The following is a 26,299-nucleotide window of genomic DNA, read 5'->3' as shown; positions in this document are numbered from 1 at the left end:
GTTGGAAGATTTTTAATCACAGTTTCAATTTCAGTGCTTGTGATTGGTCTGTTTATATTTTCTCTTTCTTCCTGGTCCAGTCTCGGCAGGTTATGCATTTCTAAGCATTTGTCCATTTATTCCAGGTTGTCCATTTTATTGGCATAGGGTTTCTTGTAGTAATCTCTGATGATCCTTTGTATTTCTGCAGTGTCAGTTGTTACTTCTCGTTTTTCATTTCTAATTCTATTGATTTGAGTCTTCTCCTTTTTTTTTTCTTGATGAGTCTGGCTAATGGTTTATCAATTTTGTTTATCGTCTCTAAGAAGCAGCTTTTAGTTTTATTGATCTTTGCTATTGTTTCCTTCATTTCTTTTCCATTTATTTCTGACCTGATCTTTATGATTTCTTTCCTTCTACTCACTTTGGGGGATTTTTGTTCTTCTTTCTCTATTTGCTTTAGGTGTAAGGTTAGGTTGTTTATTTGAGATGTTCCTTGTTTCTTAAGGTAGGATTGTATTTCTGTAAACCTCCCTCTTAGAACTGCTTTTGCTGCATCCCATAGGTTTTCGGTCCTTGTGTTTTCATTGTCATTTGTTTATAGGTATTTTTTGATTTCCTCTTTGATTTTTTCAGTGATCTCGGTTATTACGTAGTGTATTGTTTTGCCTCCCTGTGTCTGTATTTTTTTTGTGTGTGTGTGTTTGTATTTTATACAGATTTTTTTCCTGTAGTTGATATGTAGTCTCATAGCGTTGTGGTCAGAAAAGATACTTGATATGATTTCAATTTTAACAATTATTCATTTAAAAAACTAAAACAGAACTTCCCTGGTGGCACAGTTGTTAAGAATCTGCCTGCCAGAGCAGGTGTTATGGGTTCAAGCCCTGGTCCAGGAAGTTCCCACATGCTGCAGAGTATCTAAGCCTGTGCGCCACAACTACTGAGCCTGCGCTCTGGAGCCCGCAAGCCACAACTACTGAGCCTGCACGCCTAGAGCCCATGCTCCCAACAAGAGAAGCCAGCACAATGAGAAGCCTGTGCACCACAACAAAGAGTAGCCCCTGCTCACCACAACTAGAGAAAGCCCACGTGTAGAAACAAAGACCCAACGCAGCCAAAAATTAATTAATTAAAAAAAAAAACTAAAACATCTGGCTAACTTTGGAAGAGACTGTTTGAGTAAAACTCTAAGTCTACCTTAAGCTGGTGAGTCCTAGATATTACTTTTAGATCGCTATTCTAGTGTCACTGTGATGATTAATTTTATGTGTCAACTTATAAATCATACCGATGTTTTCTTAGGTCAAGGCAATAGAAATAAAAACAAAAATAAACAAATGGGACCTAATCAGACTTACAAGCTTTTGCACAGCAAAGGAAACCATAAAAAATATTTAATAGACGACCTACGGAATGGGAAAAAATATTTGCAAATGATGAGATTGACAAGGGCTTAATCTCCAAAATATACAAACAGCTCATACAACTCAACAGCAAAAAAACAACCAACCCAATTGAAAAATGGGCAGAAGACCTCTTTTTTTATAGTCTTTTTTTTTTTTTTGCTGTGCTTGCTCTTTGTTGTGGCATGCAGGCTTCTGTAGTTGCAGTGCATGGGCTCTCTCTAGTTGTGGCATCTGGGCTCTAAGCCTGGTGCACAGGCTTAGTTGCAGTATGTGGGATCTTAGTTCCCTGACCAGATATTGAAACTGGGCTCCCTGCATTGGGAGTGCAGAGTGTTAACCAATGGACTGCCAGGGAAGTCCCTGGGAAGAAGACCTTAATAGACATTTCCCCAAAGGAAACATACAGATGACCAGTAGGCACATGAAAAGATGCTCAACATCACTAATTATTAGAGAAATGCAAATCAAAACTACAATGAGATACCACCTCACACTGGTCAGAATGGCCATCATTAAAAAGTCTACAAATAACAAATGATGGAGAGGGTATGGAGGAAAAGGGAACCCACCTACACTGTTGGTGGGAATTTAAGTTGTTGTAGCCACTATGGAAAACAGTATGGAGGTTTCTCAGAAAACTGAAAATAGAATTACCGTATGATCCAGCAATCCCACTATGGGGCATATAACTGGACAAAGCTATAATTCAAAAAGATATATGCACCCCTATGTTCATAACAGCACTATCACAATAGTCAAAACATGGAAACAACCTAAATGTCCATCAAGATGAATGGATAAAGAATATGTGGTACATATATACAATGGAATACTACTCAGCCATAAAAAAGAACAAAATAATGCCATTTGCAGCAACATGGATGCAACTAGAGATTATCATACTAAGTGAAATATGTCAGAAAGAGAAATACGAATACCGTATGATTTCACTTACATGTGGAATCTAAAATATTGCACAAATGAACCTATCTACGAAACAGAAACAGAGGGAGCAACTAAGCCCGTGCGCCACAACTACTGAGCCTGTGCTCTACAGCCCATGAACTACAACTACTGAAGGCCCCGCACCTAGAGCCTGTGCCCTGCAACAAGAGAAGCCACCACGATGAGAAGCCTGAGCAAAGCAATGAAGAGTAGCCCCTGCTCGCCACAACTAGAGAAAAGCCCTCATGCAGCAATGAAGACTCATTGCAGCCAAAAATTAATTAATTAATTAATTTTAAAAAAAGAAACAGACTCACAGATGTAGAGAACAGACTTGTGGTTGCCAAGGGAGTGGGGGGAGGAAAAGGGATGGACTGGGAGTTTGGGATTAGTAGATGCAAACCATTATGTTTAGACTGGGTAAACAACAGAGTCCTACTGTATAGCACGGGGAACTATATCCAATCTCATGGGATAAACCATAATGGGAAAGAATATTTTAAAAAACAAAAAAAGAATGTATACATGTGTGTAAGTTTTTTTGTTTTGGCTGTGCCACACAGCTTGCGAGGAATCTTCGTTCCCCAACCAGGGATCGAAACTGTGCTCTCTGCAGCGGAAGCGGGAGTCCTAACCACTGGACCACCAGGGACGTCCCTATAACTGAGTCACTTTGCTGCACAGCAGAGATTGGCACAACATTGTAAAACAACTAAACTTCAATTTAAAAAAAATTATGCGTCAACTTGACTAGGCTTAGGGATTCCCAGATAGCTGGTAAAACATTATTTCTTGGAATTTCTGTGAGGGTGTTTCTGGAAGAGGTTAATGTTTGAATGGTACACGAAGTATGATAGCCCTCATCAATGTGGGTTGGCATCATTGTTGAGGGACTGAATAGAAGAAAAAGATGGAGGAAAGGTAAATTTGCTCTCTCCTTGGTTTGGGACATCCATCTTCTCCTGCTCTTGGACATTGGTGCTCCTGATTCTCCAGCCTTTGGACCGAGACTCGGACTTACACCATCAGCTTCTCAATTCTTGGGCCTTCGGACACGGACTGGAACACCCAACATTTGCTCCTCTGGTTCTCAGGCCTTCAGACTCAGACTGAATTACACCAGTGGCTTTCCTAGTTTTTCAGCTTGCAGACCACAGATTGTGGGTCTTCTTGGCCTCCATAATTGTGTGAGCCAATTCCTATAAGCCATATATATATATCTTATTTATGTCTCCCGTTGATTCTATTTCTCCGGAGAACCCTGACTAGTACAATCACATAACGTCACTCAGTGGGAAGGTCTTGCCCTCACAACCAGGGGCTAGAATTTGGTATTGGAGATTGGAGACTATAAGGTCAGTTTGTTTGAATGCTGAATTTTTACCTGTTCTCAATCCAAGCAAAAATAGCAGGGACATTAGAAATAACATTTCAGGATTTTAGCATTACTAAGTATAGAAATGAGTAAGCTATCCATCTAAGTATAACAACATCCAGCCACATTCTCAAAGTGTATTATCCTAAATGGCGATAATAATCCTTTAGGTCATGACGTATGAATTATTTACATAGCAAATTTTTAAAAATATGTAAATCACAGATTAAGTTGCCAGATGTGTCATATTGCAACTTAATATTTTTCATTCTTTGATTTACATATTCAGCTTAATATATGTACTCAGTTTTATGACAAGTTATACCATTATATGTTTTCTAATTTGTTCATAAATTATAAATTAAATCATAAACTTCTCCAGGTCAGTTCAAATGCTAGTACATATTCTTTTAAATTTTTAAAAAATATACTAAGTATAGCTATTCTTCTATACCTATGTATCAAAATATAATTATTCAAAATTTTAAACTGTCATCTATGTATATTTATTGCTACTGGTTGGGTTCCCTGGGAAGCAGACTCTGACACAGAGCTTGCAGCAACAAGCCATTCATTAAAGATGAACCTTGGGGGCTTCCCTGGTGGTGCAGTGGTTAAGAATCCACCTGTCAATGCAGGGAACACGGGTTCGAGTTCTGGTCCAGGAAGATCCCACATGCCGCAGAGCAACTAAGCCTGTGCACCACGACTACTGAGCCTGAGCTCTAGGGCCCGCGAGCCACAACTACTGAAGCCTGCATGCCTAGAGCCCATGCTCCACAACAAGAGAAGCCACTGTAATGAGAAGCCCACGCACCGCAACGAAGAGTAGCCCCCATTCGCCGCAACTAGAGAAAGCTTGAGTGCAGCAACGAAGACCCAACATAGCCAAAAAAGAAAGAAAGAAAGAAAAGAAAGAAAGAAAAAGAAAGAAAGAGAAAGAAAGAAAGGACCTTGGTGGCTCACCATTGTGTTGACAGCAGTTTACCGCTTGTGCTGCTTAGATCCACTTTTTTTTAAATAAATTTATTTATTTATTTTTGTCTGAGTTGGGTCTTTGCTGCTGCGCGCGGGCTTTCTCTAGTTGCAGCGACTGGGGGCTACACTTCGTTTCGGTGCGCGGGCTTCTCATTGCGGTGGCTTCTCTTGTTACAGAGCACGGGCTCAAGGTGTACGGGCTTCAGTAGTTGTGGCTCGTGGGCTCTAGAGCGCAGGCTCAGTAGTTGTGGCACACAGGCTTTGTTGCTCCTCAGCATGTGGGATCTTCCCGGACCAGGGCTCGAACCTGTGTCCCCCTGCATTGGCAGGCGGATTCTTAAGCACTGCGCCACCAGGGAAGTCCACTCACCAGCTTTTTTTTAAGGCCACACCTGTATGGGGCTGTAGTGACTCTTCTCTTTTTAGCTTGCATCCACGTATTGAGGTAACCCAGCCATGATTCAAGATTGAAATTTTCTCTTCCATCAGCTGTTCCTGGGAAATTTCCCATATAGCCAAAGTGCAAATTGAAGGAGAGGTGCTGATGCCACCTGCTTGTGCACACTGGTCCTGCTTATGCTGAATCCCAGATGTACCACTTTCATCTCATAACGAATCATTGCTAGGCTGCCTAACCTTGTGATTTGGTGAAATAGGTCTGAGAGAACCCACCTCATCGGTGTAGTTACCACCATACGGTTACTTGGTGTCCAATGGTCACATACTTTTCTTCTACTGGGGTCTAATAGCATGCCAGAAATTGTTTTTCAAGAGTAAAATTCTCTGCTACAAATGTCATGGCCTTGCTCTAGAACCCCAGAGACCTGCATTGTGATTATCCCACTGGGGTTTGACAAAAATTCCACAGAGCATTTTTACCACCATTGATACCTCTAACATCATAGATCTTACAGGTAATACAGCCCAAGGGTCAGATTGCACCACAATCTGATACTACTTCAAAGCCCTTTCTCCTCTGGGCCCTACTCAAAGCTAGCAGCCTTTCTTATCACTTGATCCCAGATGTAGAATATGCTGCCTTTATAACCTAAAGAGGCATATTTGATGTTGGGCCTCCTTTTTCACTGTGGGGTATGTGAGAGGCAATAGTTGGTCCTTTAGTTTGGATGGGATATCCTGACATGCTCTTGACTATTGGACCCCCCAAAATTGTATTTTTGTGGCAGGTTCCTGAATCTTAGTAGGACTTATCTTCCACCCTCTGGTGCACATATGTCCTGCCAAGGTCTCCAATGTTGTAGCCCTTTTCCAAAGTATACAATTACCCAAAGAAATGACCAGAGATTAATTTGGAAAAGAATTGGGAAAATTATTTCCCCATTACTGGCCATAGTTCCTTTCGCCTGGGCACCCAACTCCTTCAGCTTATGGATTTTGAGTCTGAAAACTGGCTCAGATCCAGGAATTGGGCAAAAGATTGTGATATTTTATTGGCACACCTGCCTTCAGCTTCCTTATCATCCATCATTGATTTTTTTTTTTTTTTTTTTTTTTTTTTGCTGTACGCGGGCCTTTCACTGCTGTGGCCTCTCCCGTTGTGGAGCACAGGCTCCGGATGCACAAGCTCAGCGACCATCGCTCACGGGCCCAGCCGCTCCGCGGCATGTGGGGTCCTCCCGGACCGGGGCACGAACCCGCGTCCCCTGCATCGGCAGGCGGACTCTCAACCACTGCGCCACCAGGGAAGCCCCATCATTGATTTTTTGATGGTGGAAGTTGAATAGTACCCTTGTTGGCTACCCGTCTATTTTGCACCTAAAGACTTTATGTCCAATTATCTATTCACAATTTTGAGGGACAGGTCCCATTGACTGCTATACACTTTTCAATTATCATGTATATTCTTATCAATCCTTACTGATTCAAAGATTAACAACTAGAGAATCTAGATGAAGGTTTACAGGTGTTTAGTGTACTGTTTCAACATCTTGTAGATTTAAAAATTTCCAAAATAAAAGTAGGGGAACAAAGGTAAAGGCTATGAATAAATAAATACAGAAACTAGTGACGAAAGTCATCAACTATATATATATATATTTTAGTTTTATGGGATTTTTCTTCCTTTACAATATTAGACTCTCTTTTTTTTTTTTTTGGCCATGCCGTGAAGCACACAGGATCCTAGTTCCCTGACCAGGGATCAAACGTGTGCCCCCTGCAGTGGAAGTGCAGAGTCTTACCCACTGGACCACCAGAGAAGTCCCCAACAATATATTCGTATAATATAATAAAAATAAATTTTAATTCCTTTAAGGCCAAATGCTGATGCTTGTTGTAACCTGTTAGGTTAATACAACATTTTTGGAGAGCAATATGTATTCCAATATGTATAAAAAATGAAAGTTGTGTTGTATTCTATAAACCATTTAATTCCATTGCTGAAAATTTATCCTGAAGTAGTTATCTAAAATATGAAAATAAATTTCTCTTCAATGTATGCATTAGAGCATTGTTCATAATAGGAGAAAACTGGAAATAACCTGAATATGTAGCCATGGAAAATTAGGTATTGTAATATATCTACTTAGTGAAATATTCTGAGGCCGCTAATGCTACCAATGTTGATGTGATGCTCTAGGAAGGACACAATATTACATAGAATTTCTGCCAAAAATGTACAAGTTTAAAAGTGTTGTATCAACATAACAAGTCCACAATAATCCTAACAGCATCGAGTTTTAAACTGTCGTAGGAAACAATCAGATAAACCAAATTAAGGGATATTCTTCAAAACAACTGTCCTTTACTTTTGAGTGTCAGTGTATCAAAAGACAAGCTGAGGAACTGCTTCAGATTAAACTGAAGAGACATGACAACTAATGCAATGCATGATCCTAGATTGGAAAAAAAAATTTATAAAACTAATTATTCGAACAATTGGCAAAATTTGAATATTGATTCGATGATTAAATTTTAGATAAAAGTGTTGAATATTACATTTCCTGATTTAATTGTGTTATGGCTCTGTAAGAAAATATTTTCATACTTAGGAGGAACATGTTGAAGTATTTAGAGCTCATTATGTCTGCAACTTGCTCTCGAATGGCTCAGAAATAATGAAAGATTGAGAGACAAGGCAACATGGTAACGATTGTTTAGTTTAGAAGGGTTTGTGGAAGTTACTATTGCAACTATTCTGTAAGTTTGATAATTTTTCAAAATAAAATGTTTAAAAAGTATTATCTAGTCTACAAACAGTGTCCAAAATATTCTCAATAAGAGATCACGTGAAAAATACAGTTCAAAACTGTATGTGACCTATAATTGTAAGAGCATAAAATGTTGGCATATTGATGTATTAGGGTAGTAGGGAAGATTTTCCTTTTTTAAAAAAAATTTCTTTAATGATGTTTGTTATATTGTGTTTAAAATGAAACCATTATATAAGATTAAATGCATTTTAAAAATCACCAAGGGGCTAAAAAACAAAAAAAAAGAAAAAGAAAAGAAAAAAATCACCAAGGGGAAGAACAGTATAAAAACAATAAGAATAATAGAATAATTTTTAAAATTCCAATTCTACTCCAGGGTTCCTTAAACATGTTTTGTTTGTTTGTTTTTTCATTTTTTTTTTTTTAGTTTTTTGGCCACGCGGCTTGCAGGGTCTTAGTTCCCCAACCAGGGATCCAACCCGGGCCCCTGGCAGTGAAAGTGTGGAGTCCTAACCACTGGAACGCCAGGGAATTCCCTCCTTACATTTTGAAAAACGAAAGTTTAATTTATAGATCCAAACCAGTTTAAGCTGTTGTCCCATCCCCTAACATGAAATGTTTTGCTAAAGTCCAGCTCCAAGTTAAAAAGCAAATAAATAACAAATTCCTCTCTGGGTATGGGTGTGATTTCTTTTTTTTTTCTTTTGATGGAGCTGAACACAAGGCTTTTAAGTAATATTATCTTCTATCAGATATCTAGTTTAATCTCCCAAAATAAGAACATAGTTCCAAGTTTCTTTATGAGTACTTTAAATACTTTTACCCCCTAGGCAGTTTCAGAAAATAGCATGCATTTCCTATATTTAACATTACCTTTTTTCAGCTCTTTGAAAAAAAAGTTTTATTGTGGTACAGTTGACATGCAATGTAACATTCCTTTTTTTTTTGGCTGCCTTGGGTCTTTGTTGCTGCACGCGGGCTTTCTCTAGTTGCAGTGAGCGGGGGCTACTTCCTTGCGTTGCGCAGGCTTCTCATTGCGGTGGCTTCTCTAGTTGCGGAGCACGGGCTCTAGGCGCACAGGCTTCTGTAGTTGTGGCTCGCCGGCTCTAGAGCGCAGGCTCAGTAGTTGTGGCGCACGGGCTTAGTTGCTCCTCAGCATGTGGGATCTTCCCGGACCAGGGCTCGAACCCGTGTCCCCTGCATTGGCAGGTGGATTCTCAACCACTGCGCCACCAGGGAAGCCCAACGTTCCTTTTTAAGACAAAAAAATAAAAGTTAATAAGTTAAAATATTTAAATATTTTCACTTAAATATTTTCAGTCAAGTATCGCTCTGCTCTTCAAGTATTAATCACATTTAGCTAATCCTTTTTGTAACTAACAAAACAATAATTTCCCCTTAGTTTTAAAATTTCAACAATGACTGCTGACATTTTCCTATATATTGCCCAAATCTCTTTCAGAATGTAAAAATTGAGCTCTAATAAAGGGATAAGATCGTGTTTACTTATCTTGCCATCTTATTTTACTGTAAAATAAAATAGGTATTTAACTCTCATGTGAACCTATTCTCTTACCTTTCAGGGAGGAAAAGCATATAAGCCTATATGGAAAAACTTTTAAGCAAGGTCAGATTTTTTTTTTAAGGTTCTGTTTCCATAAATTGCCTGGCAATTAAACTAAGTTTGTTTCATAAATCTGCCCAGCATAGTAATTTTTTTTCATTTTCCAGAAGTCACTTTTTATAAGCTAAGTACATCCAGTCTGCTAATATGCATATCTAGATCAAACCCTTTTCCCCTTCTTAAAACCTGATAATCTCAGGCACTGATATGATAAAAGTATAGACCCGTTTCTTAACGTTGCATTTCAGAGCTGTGAATGCTGTTGGTCAGTTTGTACTAAATGCATCCACAGGCCTGACAAAAGCTCTCCCCAAATAGTAAGTCTTTAATAGTGATTTGTCATTTTTTAAAAAGATATAAATGGCTCTCTTGCGAGTATTATTAGCATTATTTTATTATTTATTTTTAACAAAACAATAATCACGGTTTTCCATTAGCTACTTGAAACACATAAGGTGATATCTGAGAATTTTTAGTACATCCCATGTTTCTGAGCAATGTCCTGAATGAGGATTGGTATCTCTCAAACTCTGAACTTAAAATAAGAGTTTAGAGGCAGGTGAATCAAAAATTTCTAATTCACAGGTCTCCAAAGATGCTGTTGGAGTAGAAAGGCACATGGCAAGTCCTGGGGAAGGTAGCCAACCAGACCATTCATGTAGATTGGTGTTTCCTCAGAGAATCATCACAATCTGAGGACACAGAGAAAATCCAGTCCACAGGGGTAGTTTTCTTTTAGCCAAGCTCATAGAGCGTAAGTAAAACAAACTAAAAATTTAGTGCCAGTTAAGATGGACTCTGAGCAATATAACGTCTAGACATTCATGTATCCATATCAGCCCTACATATATACAAATCAATACCAGAAGATATGTTCATCATATGGTCGCTTAGTAAACCTGGAACCAAACAAGGAGAATTAGTTCTGGTGTCCCCAAGAAACCATTCCCAATGAGGGCCAAATGGACCAGAGATCCATATTTTTGCACCAGGGCACTCTGTCCCCAGAACAAAACTAGGTGGTCAAATATTGTCATTCTGGATTCCTCTTTTATAGATGGTAAGCAGACCAGCTCCCACCCATTAACATATTTCTTTAGACAAGTTCAATATAAGCACTTACTCATGTATGTAACAATGAAAATCCAATCATGCTTCCCTGAAGTTCCACCCAAATCTCTGAATTTTGGGTGTTTACAGTCTTGTGGGTTATTTCTAAAAGCTACTGATCTCATCCCACTACATTTAAATTTTTTTCTAATTTCAATTTTAAAAGGTAAATTATTTACTTATAGTATCTTATTGTTGACCCAGCATACTCCTTACATGAATTTTTCACATACTCTTTGCAGATTATTTCTCAGTATTTCAGACAATTATCTTTCTTATTAGGCAGTCCAATTACAATCTAGTCAATATTATATAGTGTTAAGAGCCCTGAAGACAGAACTGTGTTCTTGGGAAAGTTATTTAACCTCAGTTTCCTTATCTATCTCAGAATGTTGTTTTGAAGATAAAATGAGGTATTATCAATGCACATAAACTGCTTAACATGATACCTGGTATATAGTAATTTTCCTATTACATTGTTAGTCCTAAGGCTAGAATTCGGTGAAGTTTTAAAAATTTTGGTTTTTCCCAAATATTTGTTGGCATTCTACCTACAAATCATCAAGGACCTAACATTTTGCTAGTGGAGGCAACCAATGATTAATTAAATAATATTTAATATAATACTGGGTTTAGAGCTAGAGTTATAAAGTGGCCTGAAGAAAAATAAAGCAGGGTAAGGAGATAAAGAGTAATGAGCATGGTAATTTAGATAGGGTGGTCAAGGAAGCCTTCCCTCAGGAGATGGCACTGGAACAGAGATCTGAATGAAACAAGGGAAGAAACGAAGTGACTGTCTCAATCGTCAGGTGAATGAGTGCTTGTTTTGGCTTGTTAGCTGCACCCTTTCTGTTCTTAGTCACACTTCTTTATATGGGTAGTGAACTATTTATGTATCTATGACTTAGGATGCCAAACAGAACAGTCCAGAAAGGAAGTGCCTAGGCTTCCCATGTCCTTTAAATATCCTTCAAATATTACACATTTCCCATTACTAACTTAGTACTTCTTGAATTGTCAGTTTTGTAAATGAACTTAGTATTTTAAGTCCTTCAAAGAGATACAGGCATTTTGGAAGACCCTATCAGAGGAAAGCAGCTCTGGTATGGAAGAAAGAATCTTGGAGTCAAGAGAACTGGGTTTGAAGTCCAGCTCACGCATTGGCTGTGTGGACTTGCCTGTGTCCCCTACTTTACTGAGTCTGTTTCTTTATCTACAAGATGGGGGTCATAATTTTTAATTTACATATTTGTTATAAAGGTCAAATGAATTAATTGATATGAAAAATATGTGGTATGTTATAAGAAATCAATAGTTGACTCTGAAAGCTTGGAATATCCTTAAAGATAATGGGCGGGGGTTGGTTCTCTGCGTAGAAGAATTCTTAAGCATATTACACTATACAAAAAGTAGAAATAATAAATTTATGTTAATATAATATTACATCATGGTAATTATAGTTACATTGAGTGCTTACTATATTCTAAGAACTATTCTAAATAAGTTACATGGATTAACTCATTTCTCACACTAACCATGCAAGATAAGTCCTGTTATTGTGCCTATCTAACTGATGACAAAATGAAGCACAAAGAGACTAAATAATCTGCATGTGGTCACAGTAAAGGGGAGAGTTGGGATTATGAACCAAGAAAATTGGACATTGGAGCTCATGCTCTCACATACTAAACTATATAATTGTAATTTAAAGAATTATTTATCCTGTTTGAAGCCATCATTTTAGGTCTTTCCTAAAGTAACATCACTGTAGAAAGTGACAATAATTTAAAAAATAGAGTATAAAGTATAACCAAGTTTAAAAAGAGAGTGAAAAAGGTTTTAAAAAAAGTTAGTGTTGGGCTTCCCTGGTGGCGCAGTGGTTGGGAGTCCGCCTGCCGATGCAGGCGACACAGGTTCATGCCCCGGTCCGGGAGGATCCCACATGCCGCGGAGCGGCTGGGCCCGGGAGCCATGGCCGCTGAGCCTGTGCGTCCGGAGCCTGTGCTCTGCAACGGGAGAGGCCACAACAGTGAGAGGCCCGCGTACCGCAAAAAAAAAAAAAAAAAAAAAAAAAAAAGTTAGTGTTAACTAGAGGTTGGTTTAGATTATATCTAAAGTTAATACCCAAAATGAAAATATTAAGGATCATTTACTTTATTATGAGATTTCATATCTTCAGTCTCAAAACATATTCATTTTAAGAAAAAACGATTGCTTAGTACTAATCCAAGTCTAAGAAAGGCAACTAATTTAAACAGAATGTCTAAAATTCCAAGGCCTGTTTTTTTTAAATACTAGACAGTGTAGTAGTAATATTTTTGAGGAATTGATCATAGCAGATGTGATCAGTTTGAACCACAGTTGAACAATGCCCAGCAAAACAATGATTTTGATTATCTAGGAAACCTAAATAAAATTCCAATGACAAAATACATGACAAAAATGATGTGCTGTTTTTATTATGATGTGTTCTATTAAATTATTTAAAGTCTCTTTACCATGAGTTAGATCTATAAAGACTAGTGATATACCAGCTTCAGGATTATATTATGTAGAGAAAAGATCATGACTATTTACAGATGCTAAATGATAACCAATCATTCCAGGCATTTATTTATTTATTTATTTATTTTCCAGGATTTTAAATAATAGTTACCATGATACTATGCTGGGCCATTAATTATGTATTAACTAGATAACTCCAACAAGTAGAATAGTGTTTCAATACCATATCCCATTTCAAATATCTTTTTTATTACACTTTCCTTTAAGTACAAGCACAAATATGGGAGTAATGTAACAAACGTACTTTTTTGTGCATTAATAGATTAATAAAGAATAAAATATTTCGCCCATGAGCCATGGCCGCTGAGCATGCGCGTCCAGAGCCTGTGCTCCACTATGGGAGAGGCCACAGCAGTGAGAGGCCCGCGTACCGCAAAAAAAAAAAAAGAATAAAATACTTCAGATTGGCAAAAGCAAAACAACCATATACACACATAGATAAAAACCTAATCACCAAGTCTTTGACATGGTAGAGTCTAATGGTAATATTAGGAAAAGACACATGAATGTGTCATAAAACACATGCAACAAAGCTCATAGAAAATGGAGAGAAATTAAGCTCCGAAGAGGAGTATATATATATATACTTCTACTATACATGTATAGTAGAAGTACTAGGATGATTGACAAAAGTGAGGTGTGTTTTGATCAAGAGAAAAGTTAAAAAAATGGAAGCTATTATTAAAAGGAAGTTTTAAGAACATCACTGGTTTGCAGTCCCACTGAAATCTCTTTAAATCTCTTTTGTTCTATTATCTAGCAGCATTGGGAAAATAATACATATATACTCTCTCTTCAAAGAAGATAACAGGATACTACTTTTAAACAACAGAAAGTATCACTGAGGTCGACTATAATTACTTTGGATAGGTTAACTAAGAGTAGATAGTCTAAATAGAAATTCATTTATCCATTTATTTTATGTTTTCAGAATCCTTTCTACTTTAAACCTACTAGAGCTAAGTTGGTCAAAAGCTTTTATTAATCGTGTCTGACATCCAGGTAAACCAAAGCATATGATCAGGCAATGGTTTTGAGTTATTACAGCCTCAATTATGTGTTAGCCAACTCAAGCGACCATTATGTAGTCAGTAATAGGTATGACACAGCTCTGGACATCAGCAACCTGCTTATACTGATTTTTCTTGTGTTAACATTCTTAAGAAGCATGGAAAACAGTAATCGTATGTCTTCCTCATTAAAACCTTACAGTAGCGCTCTACTAGATTTCTTTACCTCTGTTTTTTGTATTAATAACCGTGCAGAATAACACTGTCTTGAGAAATGACAACACAGCATCTTACAGGGAAAGGAAATATAGGATGCCACTGTAGGGATAAATTTCTAATTACCAGTGATTATTGTGAATATAACACTATTTTCCTGAACATTAAAGTCTCCATGGAGGGTAGCTACAGTTCAAAAAAAATTGTTTTGAAACTTTAAAATTGCATTGGTGTACATGATAATGTAAGAAAGTGCACAAAAGAAAAAAATTTAAACATTGTTTAAAAAAAAAAAAACATTGGGGAAGCCGCTGATCCTTAGGAAGGCACGAGGTTGACTATTCTGAAGCATTTAGGGAGTCCGATTCATTTTCAAAGCTGGTTACAATCATCAGCATAGCACACCCTTGTGAGGGAAGTGTATTACCATTTGTGGTTCATAAATGAAAAAGCTAGGGCACTGAATGATTAAGTCACTCGCCCAAGGAGAATGAGTCAACGTCGAGTCATAGTTGACCCGGCCTAACGACTCCTGACGGTCAATCCAGGGCTTAGTCAGCGGGGGCCGGAGTGGCTTCCCCGGCTGGCACCCGGACTTGGGCTATTTCCGATCACGTTAAAGCAGAACAGTGGAAGCGAGAGGACCCAACTTGCAAATGATTTTTACTTCCACGCAAGCCTTAGCCTTGAGGTCTTAATCTCAGGAGTTGGAACAGGAAACGCTGTCGGGTGCACTCCCCCTCCCCCAACCTGTGGCAAGTGGGTACTGTGGGCGGCCCCGCCACCCCTTTTGGCAGTGATGGCCATGAGTGACCACCAGCGTTAGCGGAGCCGGGGGACCGGGGAGGGTTGCCTGCTTAAACGATTCTCCATCGCCGCCTCTTTTTGAAACTAAGAGAAAATGGTGTGCAGTCAAAAGAAAATTAAATGAACACACAGGCAACTTGTTCTAGGACCTCAACTAAGCAAACGAAGCCTTATTGTGCGTGCTGAGCCTACGGTTCCCAACCTTTCGGGAAAGATGGGAGGACAGGGCGACAAAGGGTACAGCAGGCATGCCTGGCAGTAAGTGCGACAGCAGCTATCCAGGCGGAAGAGCAGAGGTCTGAAAATCACCCTCCAGCACGCGTGTGTCCGCCGCGCCGAGAACCGCGCACGGCACCCATCGACCACGTGACCAGTCCTTTTTTTTTAAACTTCTTTGCCTAAAAGAAAAAAAAAAAACGAAAACGAGAGAGAAAGACAGGAGAGAGACTCCACTTCCCAGAAGCCTCTCGTTAAACACGCCGCCGCAGTCTTGCGCAGGCGCCGCCAGGGCCAAACGGACACGTCCGTCACGTGAACAGAAGCCGGCCAATGCGGTTTGAATCTCATTTTTTTCCTCTCACCCCCCCCTTCAGGAGCGGTTGTGCGATCAGATCGATCTAAGATGGCGACTGTGGAACCGGTGAGTATTGCTTTTGGCCCCCACCCCCACAGGCCCGCACGCTCCGTCTCCCTTCGGACTCGGGGACCCCGCGGGACCGCGTTCCCGGTGCGCACGCTACCCCTTGCCGCCCCCTCCCCCTCTTCGTGGGCGTGACCTCCCCGCGGACAACTGGGGGCGCCCCGGAGGTTGGCCGCGACGGCGTGTAGAGCCCACGTTCTGGTGGGGGCCCGAGAGCTCGCGGAGAGGTGTGGGGGAGGGGCGGCGCCTCAGGCGGAGCCGCGAGGGGGTTCGAGGGTGAAGGGCGACCTGGGCCCTGGGCTAGGTGTGTGGGAATTGTGTCTTCGGGATAGGAGGGCGCTGGGCCGTCTCCGAGCTGGCGCCCGGATCCGCAGGGAGGGTGGGCGGCGAACCGGCCTGGAATGAGATGGAGGGAGCCTTGGGCAGCCTTTCTGTGTCTCCCTCCCTCGCTCTAGCCCAGGGGCTCGGGTGCGGGGCGCGCGCCGGAACTCCTTAGACTGGTGGGCCAGGGAGCCGGTGGGCGCGCGTTGCCCTAGGGTGAGTTGGGCGGGAGTGGTGCCGCGGCGTGCGCGGAGAAGCTTCGACCTCGCCTAGGGGAGCCGAGAGCGGCCAGCGCATGTTACGCCGGCGCGTCCGAGAGTTGCCGGGGTGGGCTGCAGGGGAGGCGAGAAGGGTTTGGAGTGGGAAGGAGAACCCCGTGTCACAGGGTAAAGCTCTGCGAGTAGGATGAAGGGTGGTGGTGGTGGTTAGCAGGGGGATCACATTGTCCTCGCCCCTCCATGCTGGAGGCTGGGCTGTCATGGAGGAGGGAAGGGGGAGGAGCGAGGCCTACGGATAGCTGCTGCTGGTCTGGTTGCCGGCCGGACCTGCTGCATTTCACACGCGCCCGTCTCCCATTCATTCATCGTTTCTGCGCAGTGCTCACGCCTCAGAGAATGCGAGTGGGTGTAGATCCGTCTGTTCTTCCGAGTCTGTCTTTTTCGTCTGGAAGGTTCCTCAGGCACAGTTTATTGGAAATAGGAACTTAACTTTTAAAGTTACTTTTCCATTTGATTTTATCCGTTCTACTGGTTTCTCTCCCAGTTTGGGCACCATCTTAAACTTCTTTCAAGCAGGCTGATCCCAGAGCACCAAGTTGATTGATAACCGTCCAAAGGAGGGAGTATCTTTGTCATAGTTTGGGTTTGCCGGCAGTGACTCACTGAAACTTCTAGGTCTGTGTTGCCGTTTCAGGAATGTCACATCTAAGTGATATTTTAGAGGCATAATACATTAACCAGAAAACCTTTGATACCCTGGAACCAGTTCTGGACCTTGGTTGCCGGATATTTTCATATATCTTTAATGGTAGTTTGTGATTTTGATAATGGCTTCCCAATTTGCTTTGACTTTTTAAAGACTTTTATAACTATTAAAAAATTAGTTATGAAAAGTTTATAGAATACAAAAATGCTTATTTTTCATTACATTGACCTAAACACTATCCTTACCTTGTTGCCAGAACTTAAGGCACATTTCCTGCTTGGTTACTTATTCTTTTATTGGTACCAGTGTTTATTTACATTTCTGGAAATTAGATTGACTACAGAACTTTATTAAGTTGCTAAGTTGCTGATACAGTTAAATGATTTTTAGAACATTAATGTTAAATAGATAAAAGATAAATATGTAAAACTTGAACTTAAAACCCTTTAATGGGCTCTGATATTGCTTCTGACTGGATCAGCTCTCCTACCGACCGTACCAGCGTCAGTAAAAGCATTACAGCTGGTAATAAGGGCAAGGCTAAAATCTCTAAACAATAAAACAATGTAGTCTGTGAAGTTTCAGTAACATTTAGGGCCTTTGGGTTTTGCAGGCTATGCTGTTTTGTTTCAACAACATGGAACAAAACTAAAAAGTGTTGAAGGACTGTTTTGAGTCAGTAAATATTTATAGCTCCTGATACGTTTAGGACCTTGTACCAAGTGTTCTTTAGGATTACAGAGTTATACAAAATGTGATTCTATACCTTGTTCAGTGTAAATTTTAGGAACTTAATTTCCAGTGATCTGGTCAATGATGCAGTATAGCATTCCTTCTAGTGCTGACCCCAGGGAGGTTTCAATGCTGCATTTAAATTTGGGGAGTAGGGAACCTAAAAACTTAGTGTGTGAAAGTCAAAAGCCAGATTGAAGCTATAATAGAGTGAGGATGCATGTAAAATAATCTTGTGTTTATTTTTAGTGAAAAATGCAACTTTAAAGTACGTTTAATGCACCTTTGTCCACAGGTTAGTCATTTAGAATTCTTTTTGACAGTTTTAAATAGTGGTATATATTTCTTAAGCAGCTGATTAGTATTTGCTGCAATTGAGGTATCCGTGTAAAAGCCTACAAAAAGCATATTTGTTCATTGCTATTTCAGCTAGCTTGTGAGTTTCCTTATTTTTCGCTGAGCATAATCAGAAGCACCTAGAGTCATGGGTTTTTTCTGCTTGTCCCACCTTTGAAGGCATTCAGGGAATTTTTATTTATGGAAATTAAGTAAAATATCAGTCACTTTCAGTTTGATATTGTGCGCTTCTCAAGTGTGTGTGTATAAGATCATTTAGATTAAGAAGTGGCTTACATGGAATCTAAAAAAATTATACAAGTGAACTTATTTACAAAACAGGAATAGATTCACAGGCATAGAAAACAAAGTTATGGTTACCAAAGGGGAAAGGGAGGAGGAAGGGATAAATTAGGAGTTTGGGATTAACAGATACACACTGTATAAAATAAACAACAGGGACCTACTATAGAGCACAGGGAACTATATTAAGTATCTTGTAATAACCTATAATGGAAAAGAATCTGAAAAAATATATACGTACATATATACACACGTGTGTGTGTATATATATATATAACTGAATTACTTTGCTAATACACCAGAAACTAACACAACATTGTAAATCAACTATACTTCCAAAAAAAACAAAAATCCCACAACAGAACACAGACAGACACATAAAAGAAGTGGCTTACAGATATTAAACTTGTTGACAAGCTTGATAGGTATATTAAAGGAAGCATTTTACCTCTTAACAGGTAATATGGCAAAGTTTTGAACATTGGGATAAACAATACTCTCCTATTCTGTTGGCATTTAAATTGTGGTTAGGTCAAAATTAGACTTTGTGGGTAGATCAAAGTTAGACTTAATACCAGTTGGCGAAGGTGGCAGGCCATCTTGCCTCCAGTGAGTCGTGGTTTTTGGCAGCTTTTATCTTCATTCTGCATTCTTCATTATTGGGGTTTTTTTGACTTGTAGTTCTTTTAAAGGTAAGAGATTTTGGTTTCTTTAGTTAAACTGAAGGTATATAATTTTACTTGTTTTTACATTGTATCTCTTGAATTTTTCAAACTGTACATTAGTTTCATAAATGGAATCAACTTGGACAGTCAGCTGATCTAATGTTGCCTTTTTTTATCCTTTAGAAACGTGTTTTGTGTTGCAGAGAGTTTATTAAAAGTAAATAAGTCTTAAATACGTGTTGACAAATATGTTGTTATATAATGCCATGTATTTTTGCTAACCAAAGACTATTGATTAACAAGCAGACCTTGCAAATTAATATGCATATTTTTGCTTTAAGAAAGAACCCAGGGGCTTCCCCGGTGGCGCAGTGGTCGAGAGTCCGCCTGCCGAGCAGGGGACGCGGGTTCGTGCCCCGGTCTGGGAGGATCCCACATGCCGCGGAGCGTCTGGGCCCGTGAGCCATGGCCACTGGGCCTGAGCTTCCAGAGCCTGTGCTCCGCAGCGGGAGAGGCCACAAAAGTGAGAGGCCCACGTACTGCAAAAAAAAAAAAAACAGAAAGAACCCAGTATATCAAAGTTCATTCATAAACCAAACAAATTTAGTTCTGGTGTTTATATTTTAGATTTCACTTTGTTTTTTACTCTGAATTAAAATTATGCCTAATTATTTGACTTAGAGAAGTCCAGTTTAGAAATAGACATAGTTTTACACACCAAAGTTGCAGAGAATAAAATGTTTAATGAATTATGTAACCTTAATCCAATTTGGACAGAAAATTCTATGCAAAATTTTTTTTAAGCATTCTATTTAATTTATATAAGGTTAAGAATATAGGAGAAGTACCAGCAGTCCTGGATGTAACAAGCGACCTGTGAAGTACTTGTTCTAGCAATGGTAATTTCTTCTTTTCCTTCTCTGCTACTATTAGAAATTTCCTTGCTCCTCTGGTACCTCTGAGTTGCTCCATTTTTGTCATAGAGAGTTTTTTGAGAAGTGGAAACGAGCCTGAATTATAGTCTAATTTTAATATCTGTGTGACCTTGAAGACTGAAATTTCTAAGTCTAGCTGAAAAATGGGAATAAGATATAGTGGTTTTGATTTTCAGATGCACTCTTCAGGGATGAAAATTTATCAGTTATGAAGAACTAGATAGGGGACTTCCCTGGTGGCACAGTGGTTAAGAATCCGCCTGCCAATGCAGGGGACATGGGTTCGAGCCCTGGTCTGGGAAGATTCCACATGCCGCGGAGGAACTAAGCCCGTGCGCCACAACTGCTGAGCCTGCACTCTAGAGCCTGTGAGCCACAACTACTGAAGCCCACATGCCACGACTACTGAAGCCCGCGTGCCACGACTACTGAAGCCCGCGTGCCACAACTACTGAAGGCCGTGCGCCTAGAGACCATGCTCTGCAACAAGAGAAGCCTCTTCAATGAGAATTCAGTGCACCACAATGAAGAGTAGCCCTGCTCACAGCAGTGAAGACCCAACACAGCCAAAAATAAATAAATTTATTTTTAAAAAAAGAACTAGATAAAGTTAATATTCCATAGGTATGCTGCATGTAGGTGTATCCATGCAAAGTTGTACTCACCTTTTCCTCTCTTTGCTAGATTTACATAGCCGACTTTATCATTTCTTTGCCATTATTAAGAAATACAAGGCTTATGACCCATAACCCACAGATAGTCTTCCCGCTCCTTACTGTAAAAATCACTAGTGTTTCTTTAAAAGTTCCTGTACGTGCCTAGAGAAAAAAGAAAGGATGGCTTTTGTCTCTTAAGTACTAAGTAGTCCCTTCTAGAACCTGAGAATGTGGTCAGAAAAATAAGATTGTTTTTCCCAGTTGGAACTTTTGATACATCTTCCATAGAAACAATAGGAAGCTGTAGTTTTGGCTTATTGTGTTCAGTAAGTTTCTATGGAATTATGACAAATTATGACCCAGCATTGAATTTCCAGGGCTATAGATTTAGAGTTCTAAGCAACTGAATAAAAATGATACTTTAAACACAGTCTGTAACAGTGATTTTTAATGTAGGTGATCTTTATATCTTAATAATAGCTAACACAAAGCACTTACTGTATGTCAGGCACCTTACTAAGTGCTTTACATATATTTATTCATTTAATTTTTAACAGCAAATCGATGAGGTAGGTATTATTCTTATTTCACAGTTGAAGAAACCAAGGCACGGAGAGATTAAGTAACTTTGTGTGACTAACTTGCCCAAGATCACAGAGCTAATAAGTGGTGGGGTGGAGTTCAAACTAAAGCAGCCATGTTCCAGAGTGTGTGTTCTTAACCATGACAGTGTCTTTCCCATAGGCATTTAACGTGTGTTCCTTGTGTGACTTGGAAAGATTAATTTGATAAACTTAATAGATATTTTGCTACAGCTCTAAAAGAAAATATGTGGACATTTATTTTTAGTTTCTGTTGTACTACAGTGTTGGCTAACTGATATCCAAAGTATAGAATCTTAAGAAAATATCACCAAGAAGAAAATATCACCTTGGTGTCTAAATTTGAGGACTAAACAAGTAGTTATACTGGCCATACTGGTCCAGAACTTTGTGCGTTGATTTCTAAAGAAAGTGAATGGTCACTCTTCTTCTCCCCCTTTTCATTTGGTTTCTGGACCTGTCAATTCATATGTTTTGCCAGTTAAAATATTTTGCTAGTGAAAACAGTGTAGTGAAATTGAAAAAAAAATTGCAAACGTGGAATTTACTCTCATCTACCTTTGTACTTTTAGTAATTTTGGTGAAAGGTCTGGCAAAGAGTCAAGCAGTTGTTTTGAAAAAGTTTCAGTTGTAGTATGTTGCTAGTCTTAAAAGCTAAATTATTTGGGGAAGGTAGAAGTAATAAGACCATACGATTTCTCTGAAACTCATGTCTTTGCAGTAATCTTTACTTTTATTTTTATAAATTTATTTATTTTTGGCTGCATTGGGTCTCCGTTGCTGCGCGCAGTTTTTCTCTAGTTGCAGCGAGTGGGGCTACTCTTCCTTGTGGTGTGCAGACTTCTCATTGCGGTGGCTTCTCTTGCAGAGCACGGGCTCTAAGTGCGCAGGCTCAGTAGTTGTGGCTCGCGGGCTCTAGAACGCAGGTTCAGTAGTTGTGGCGCATAAGCTAAGTTGCTCCGCGTGTGGGATCTTCCAGGACCAGGGCTTGAACCTGTGTCCCCTGCATTGGCAGGCGGATTCTTAACCACTGCACCACCAGGGAAGCCCTGCAGTAATCTTTAAAGCTAAAATGTCTTTAGTTACATATTTTAAATGTGTTCATATAAAATGCTATACAGAAATTAGAAATTACAGAAATCTTTCTGTGCTCTGCTTATTACAGTGACAGTCAATAAGTTTTAGTATTTATGTGAACTAATATTAGTATTGCTATAAAAAATTCGGGGTTTTACATGGGTCATCTTAGGGCAACAGCTTATGTAACCACAGTCTGATAACATAAAGTATTAACTAAGGTCAATATTTTAATAGATAAAATATCGTAGTTTTTTGTAAATCTTAATATTGTGGGATAAATACTTTTTATAGGTGAGAAATTCATATTTCAAGTGATTTTTTTTTAATTTTAAAACTTTTTAAAATTAAATTAAAAAAAAGTTTCTACCAAGGTCACATAGTTCCTAAGTGAGAGAGATAGAACTCCAACCCGGGTCCTATCTTCAAGCTTTATTACTATACTTAAAAAAAACACTAAAATTCAACCAAAACCAAAATGTCCAACTCTTTGCCTTCAGCAAAACTCTTACCTTATGGATAAAATTGATGCATAGGTCATCATACACAAATAAACATAAAATCATATCTGAAAGGATGTATCAGATGGTTTATGGGTGGTGGCATGATGAGATTAGGAGCAATACATTTTATTTTTTCTTTTAAACTGGTGTGATGTATTTTAAAATAATATTTAGTAAAATCTCTTTTGGGTTTTGGTTTATAGATAATGGTATTTTAGCTTTTTTAAATAGCTTTTTTCTTGAAGATGAGTAATAAATGCTCATGTTCCAAAATTCAGATGGATCCTTTTAGCAAACAGCTGGAGCCTGTGACCTCATTTTCAGAATAATGTTTTTAAATTAAATAAAATACATAGGATTACAAAGGAAACTAATTATATTGAAGTACAGTAAGGATTAAGTGAGTTAACATGAAACATTAAGGGTGCTGCCTGGCACAGGCAAAGTCCTGTCTTACTAGTGTGAAAAACCTATCTCCTATCTATTTTCTCCAGTCACCTAGTTCTCCTCTCCAAAGCATCCAGTGTTAACCAGTTTTTTTGAGGATTCTTCTTAAAAAAGGCTGTCCAAGAGAACTTTCTGTGATGATGGAAGTGTTCTATATTTGTGCTGACCAATACGGTATCCACTAGCGGCACTATTGAGCACTTGAAATAAGACTAATCCAACCCAGGAGATGAATTTTAAACTTGTATGAATTGTAATTTTTAATTAATTAAAATTTAATTCCATATGTAGCTAGGGGATACCAAATTGGACAATGTGGCTGTAGAATCTAGACATATCCTGCTGTATACAAACACATGCTGTATTATAACTTTGTAAGGTACAACTGAATATGACAAAGACCAGTTTGGTTGGGCAAGTTATTTTTTAATTTTATTCTAGAAAATGTCTCTCTGTATTTTAGTTTTTAATTTTTTTCTCTCTGTATTTTAAACTTTCAAAGATAATTATTTGGTCTTGTATGGACAATTAAAATTGTCCTAAAATTACAATTGTCCTATGACCTTGTTTTGCTGTTTAAGAAAATGTGTGTGTGAATAGCCCATTGTATACATTGTCCACAACTCAACTTTTGTACAAAAGAGTGTACAATGAAGTCTTCTCAAGCTGATCCCATCCAGGTGGATCACTTCTAGGGGCAACCACCATGGTCAGTTCATATCTTTCTGTAGAGATTTGTATTCAGTTGGCCCCCCATCCATGGATTTCTGTCTGAGGATTCAACCAGCTGTGGATCAAATTTTGGAGAGCCGTCTGTACTATGCCATGTTATATAAGGGACTTGAACATCTATAGATTTTGGTATCTGAGAGGATCCTAGAATCAGTCCCCCACAGATGTCGAGGGACAACTATATATACAAGCAAATATGATTTGCAGTTGACTCTTGAACAACATGGATTTGAACTGCATGGCTCCACTTATACATACACAGATTTTTTTCACTTAATACGTACTAAAGTACTATGTGATCTGCAGTTGTTTGAATCTGCAAATGTGGGACCTTGGATGAGGAGGGCTGGCTGTAAAGTTATGTGTGGATTTAAGACTGTGTAGAGGGTCAGTGCTCCTAACTCCTACGTTGTTCATGGGTCAGCTGTATATTCTTTCAAAAAAATAAATGGTAGCCAACTCTGTACACTATTCTGGCACATTGTGTTTTTCACTTAGTAATATATTTTTTAGAGGATTACATGTAAACACAAAGCTTTCACTTTTTTTCTGATGGTATGTATTACATGGTTTGGTCTTAAAACATTTTTATTTCTATACTGATGAACATTTGCTAGGGTTCAATTAAGGCATATAAGTATATTCAGGTTTATAATATTCCTGTATAGATTGTAAAAGGGAATGTGATCGTTAATTTGGGGATAAATTATAGTACCGTTTGTGTTTATTGGTGTGGCTATGTGATCCATACCAGGTGAGCCAAGGACTAGGTGATAAATTGAACAATTAGAAAGATTGGTAACTACTATTATTATTTGAGAAAGGCAATAGAAAATTTACAGGTATGGAAGATTGTTAGTTATGCCCCCTAAAGAATCATACTTCCCTGTATCCATACCTTTGAGTAGTCTACAGCCCCCCCGTCCCCACTGGGCTTAGCCATGTAACTTGCTTTGGAACCATTTGCTATTTCAGTACTGTGATGAATAACCCTTTACCTGTGTCATTCTACACATGGGGTAGTATATCTGTAAGGTGAATGTTTTGGCAACAAATTGAAAATTAAAAAACTACTGGTCAAATAAAACACTTCTGTGACTCTTGTTGTCCATCATGCTACAATTGTTTTTTTGTTGTTGTTGTTAGAGATCCTCTCTTTTCTAATAGCGAGATGCTTATATGTAGAAAAAATGTGAAATACATTTGTACGTAAGTTTTAGAGTAATAACCTGAAGACCCATGTACCCATCACATAAGACAACATCAGTACCTCATTTTTTTTTTAATTTTTATTTATTTTTGGCTGTGTTGGGTCTTTGTTGCTGTGCACGGGCTTTGTCTAGTTGTGGGGAGCAGGGGCTACTCTTTGTTGCAGTGCATGTGCTTCTCATTGCGGTGGCTTCTCTTGTTGTGGAGCATGGGCTCTAGAGTGCAGGCTCAGTAGTTGTGGTGCGCAGGCTCAGTAGTTGTGGCTCACGGGCTTAGTTGCTCTGCGGCATGTGGGATCTTCCCGGACCAGGGCTCGAACCCGTATCCTCTGCATTGGCAGGCAGATTCTTAACCACCGTGCCACCAGGGAAGCCCCAGGACCTCAATCTTATACTCTTTGATCACATTTTCATTTCTTTGCCTCCTTCCCTACTCACTGTCCTGACTTTCATGTTAGTCATTCCCTTGAATTTTTTTTTTACAGTATAATTATCTTTAGAGTTTAATCTCCAGTGTGTATATCTTTCAGCTAAGTATTTTAGTTTTGAAAAACTAAAAACTTAGATGATGTGTAGGGAAAGCGCGGTATTGCTACTGTTAAAGGTAGGTTCCTAAGATAAGCTGAACACCATTTCTGGGTTATAGTTTGGCTTCAGCTTCCTGGAATTTTTACTAGAGCCCATCTTGGGAAAACGAGTGGGCAAGATCATGAACATGTTCTGGGAAACAAAGGACTCTACAGTTATCTGCTGGGGCTGTGGTATGGGCCAGGCAGAGCCTTCAGTTAGGAGAGTGGTCTCTTCGAGTGAGCTGCTCTGTATCTTGTTTAAGAATAGGTTAATTCTGGTGTGAAATTCTGAGCTGTTCCAGGGAGCAGGGCACAGAAGAGGAAAAAGGAGCTTTGTTTATATATATATATATATATATATATATATACATATATATATATATATATTTTTTTTTTTTTTTTTTTTTTGCGGTACACGGGCCTCTCACTGTTGTGGCCTCTCCCGTTGCGGAGCACAG

The 26,299-nt window shown here is 39.1% G+C and overlaps 1 protein-coding gene across 2 annotated transcripts in view; it reads left to right on the top strand.

Annotated features, from left to right (window-relative positions):
• The window catches only part of EIF4E (eukaryotic translation initiation factor 4E), a 123,631-nt gene that overhangs the window by 60,003 nt on the left and 37,329 nt on the right, over positions 1-26,299 (top strand). The window contains exon 2 of one of the 2 annotated variants that reach the window (XM_029234825.1): positions 15,785-15,831. In XM_029234825.1, the coding sequence (XP_029090658.1) occupies positions 15,785-15,831 (47 nt within the window). Of the gene's footprint in view, positions 1-15,784; positions 15,832-19,991; positions 20,012-26,299 lie in introns of those variants that run through there. The other variant, XM_029234826.1, reaches the window with a different exon arrangement.

This window comes from Monodon monoceros, unplaced genomic scaffold, assembly GCF_005190385.1.
Source record: "Monodon monoceros isolate NGI ecotype Baffin Bay Population unplaced genomic scaffold, NGI_Narwhal_1 Super_Scaffold_20, whole genome shotgun sequence".
Lineage (NCBI taxonomy): Eukaryota > Metazoa > Chordata > Mammalia > Artiodactyla > Monodontidae > Monodon > Monodon monoceros.
This window is presented reverse-complemented; position numbering and strand designations above follow the sequence as displayed.